Source organism: Rhagoletis zephyria, unplaced genomic scaffold (assembly GCF_001687245.7).
Source record: "Rhagoletis zephyria isolate East Lansing unplaced genomic scaffold, Rhagoletis_zephyria_1.1 Rzeph_scaffold_00785, whole genome shotgun sequence".
In the NCBI taxonomy this organism is placed as follows: Eukaryota; Metazoa; Arthropoda; class Insecta; order Diptera; family Tephritidae; genus Rhagoletis; species Rhagoletis zephyria.
The window spans coordinates 129,315-131,897 of record NW_016157869.1 but is presented as its reverse complement, the minus strand read 5'-3'; the positions used below and the strand labels follow the sequence as shown (position 1 = coordinate 131,897).

Sequence of the window (2,583 nt, the reverse complement as noted above, 5' to 3'; positions counted from 1 at the left end):
GGTCGTCCACGAAAATTTATCTGGTTTCGAAATAAAGAACCAAAATGGTTGCTAGATAGCCTCTTTATTTAACTTTGATTTTTTTTAGTGGAGTATATGTAGTACTCTTGATGCACTGCTGCACTATGACGGTAAAGGGCCATTCACATACAACTTTCCTAGCTTTGCTTGACAGTTCAAACTTTGACCACAAAGCGTGAAACGCAGAAGGTATGCTACAATAAACTCTTTGACAGCTTTTGCGTTCTCCTTTTCCTCCATATTTTTTATCTGTAAAATAGATAACAATATAATAATATGCATTAATAATAGCAATAAAAATTCCTATTAACCCTATTTTTGTCATTAAATGCAAATGCAAGCGCACGAGAAAAGATACATGTAGACAGCTGATTGCCAAAGCGGGCAAAAGTTGAGAGTTGCCCAAGATTTTGCTTCGTTTTGCTTTGCTTTGCTTCAAACGTTTTTTATGTGAGCATACTCATGCATATGCCTACATCGATCTTATATGTCAAAGCAAAGTACTATCAAGCAAAGCGAAGAAAGTTGTATGTGAATCAGCCATAAGTGTTTTCATACGTAGAAAAGCCTTAAAGGTTGGGCTGCCAGATATCTCCGTTGCCAAACCAGGACAATTTGGTACATCTAACACAACAACTGCTTCTCATAAAAATACAATCGCCGTTCGGATTCGGCGTAAAACTATAGGACTTTAGTAGGTCCCTCCGCTTTGTGTGACAACATCAAGGCGCACGCCACAATTCGGAGGAGAAGCTCGGATAAACACTAACATATGTGTAAGCGCCAATCAATTATTATTAACACAACAACTACAAAAAAAAATTTGAAAATTAAGTTTTGTAGCCTAGATTTTAGTTGATTTTTGATAACTTGTTTCCTGAATTTTACACTAAATACGATGACCACTTCCCATTTAGATTAAATTTTAGTGAACATATACATATGTATATGTAGGGGTTTTCAAACTTGTTTGTGTCTTATTGTCATCTGATTATTTTACAATGTATCTATCCAGGACTATTACGGGTTTCTATACCGAAGATAATTGTTTCTGATATACACATTTCGGTGTGAATTTAATACATATCTAGATGGTTCACAAGGTGTCGTAAGTGTCCTATTGTCGTGTGTCGTAAAGTTTTGAACGGCTAAACAAATGTTTAGAGGACTTGAAACCACAACCAAATACTTTTTTAACGGTGTGAAAGTTCATAATACGACTTTTATGGTGGCTTGCGAATCTCTTCAATATAGTTTACTGTTCAATATTGGAGCGGGTGTGAAAAAAAAGATGAATCCACCCATTATAAAGAGAACGGTCCAAACTTTAAGGAAAGTCACCCTTAACCTCTCTGACCGCTCGGCACCCATTTGAAAATGTGGTAAACTTAGCATTTTGCCAGAAAATGTAAGCTCGGGTTACGGCAACCAAAGGACTTACGCGCAGAATACCTCTCCGAGTTGGAGGCCTTCGCCGCGCTTGCAAAAAATAACCCTAATCTGCCCAACTATGGCTACACGGTATTTTTTACAAAAAAGTGCATATTTCACACCGAATTTATTAACAATTTAGTGTTCGAAAATTGTAAATCTTTATTTTAAATCAAATTTGAATCCTTTTATTGCAGGCGTATGTTCACATTTTTTTATTTGGGATATGCGTGTGGACACAATAACCTAAAATCATTGGACAAATAACCGAACCATACCCAAAAATAGACCGTTTGCTTGTTCAAATTTCGATTATAAGAACAAAATGCTTTAAATAAACAAAAAATTAATAACAAAATTTTAATGATTTTAGATATTGGATATGGTAGCACGAAATGTCACAATCTGCTTAATTGTCAGGTTGTTAATATGGCGACGAAAAAGTGACAATGAAACTACCTTATTTTTTGTATCATGGGTTGCTGTGAATTTGTTTCAAAACTTTTGACTTTTCCTTAATATAATTGTAAAACTCTGAACACGTAATTTTTAACGTATGAACAATGGCAAGGCACATTAATACAGGTAGAAGCCAAAATGACGTTGCTCTCATGAGAACCAAACCTTTAAACTTCAACTTGTTTTTCTTTTATTTCCTATATTTCGTTACGCTTTGAATGTCATATCGTTGTTTTTTTTTAATGTTCGTTAATAACAAATTTTAATTAACATGTGAATTTGAGTAGTGTTGTGCGGTTTATACTTAGTGTATGTGTTAAAAATGCAACACCTGAAGCGTTGTTTTTTATGTGGTTTTAAATATGAAGCAGATACCACTAATTGTTTTTAACGTGCCTCAATGTCCTTCGCGTAAAGAGTGTTGCGAAAACAGCTTTGGGGCAGAACTGCAGCGAAATGCCTTGCTGTGCGTTAAACATTTTAAAGCAGCAGATTTCATAAATGCACCGGGAGGTACAGGAATGGCACTTTTGATACCAAGTGCTGTTCCTATGACCCTTATGCCGGAAAGTCCCTCCAACTCATAAAAAAAAACAGAAAACAACATACAAATTAACAAATTTTAACTAAAGAAAAAAAATAAAAACAAAACTTCAAATTTACTCAAAAACG

The 2,583-nt window shown here is 34.9% G+C and overlaps 1 protein-coding gene across 1 annotated transcript in view; it reads right to left on the bottom strand.

The window, feature by feature from the left end:
- Positions 1-252: 252 nt before the first annotated feature.
- Positions 253-2,583, bottom strand: part of LOC108361531 (uncharacterized) — a gene marked incomplete at its 3' end in the record, with an annotated part of 57,054 nt that continues 54,723 nt past the window's right edge. Inside the window, exon 4 of the mRNA XM_017614162.1 lies at positions 253-270. Coding sequence (XP_017469651.1) covers positions 253-270 — 18 coding nt within the window. The remainder of the gene's footprint in view (positions 271-2,583) is intronic.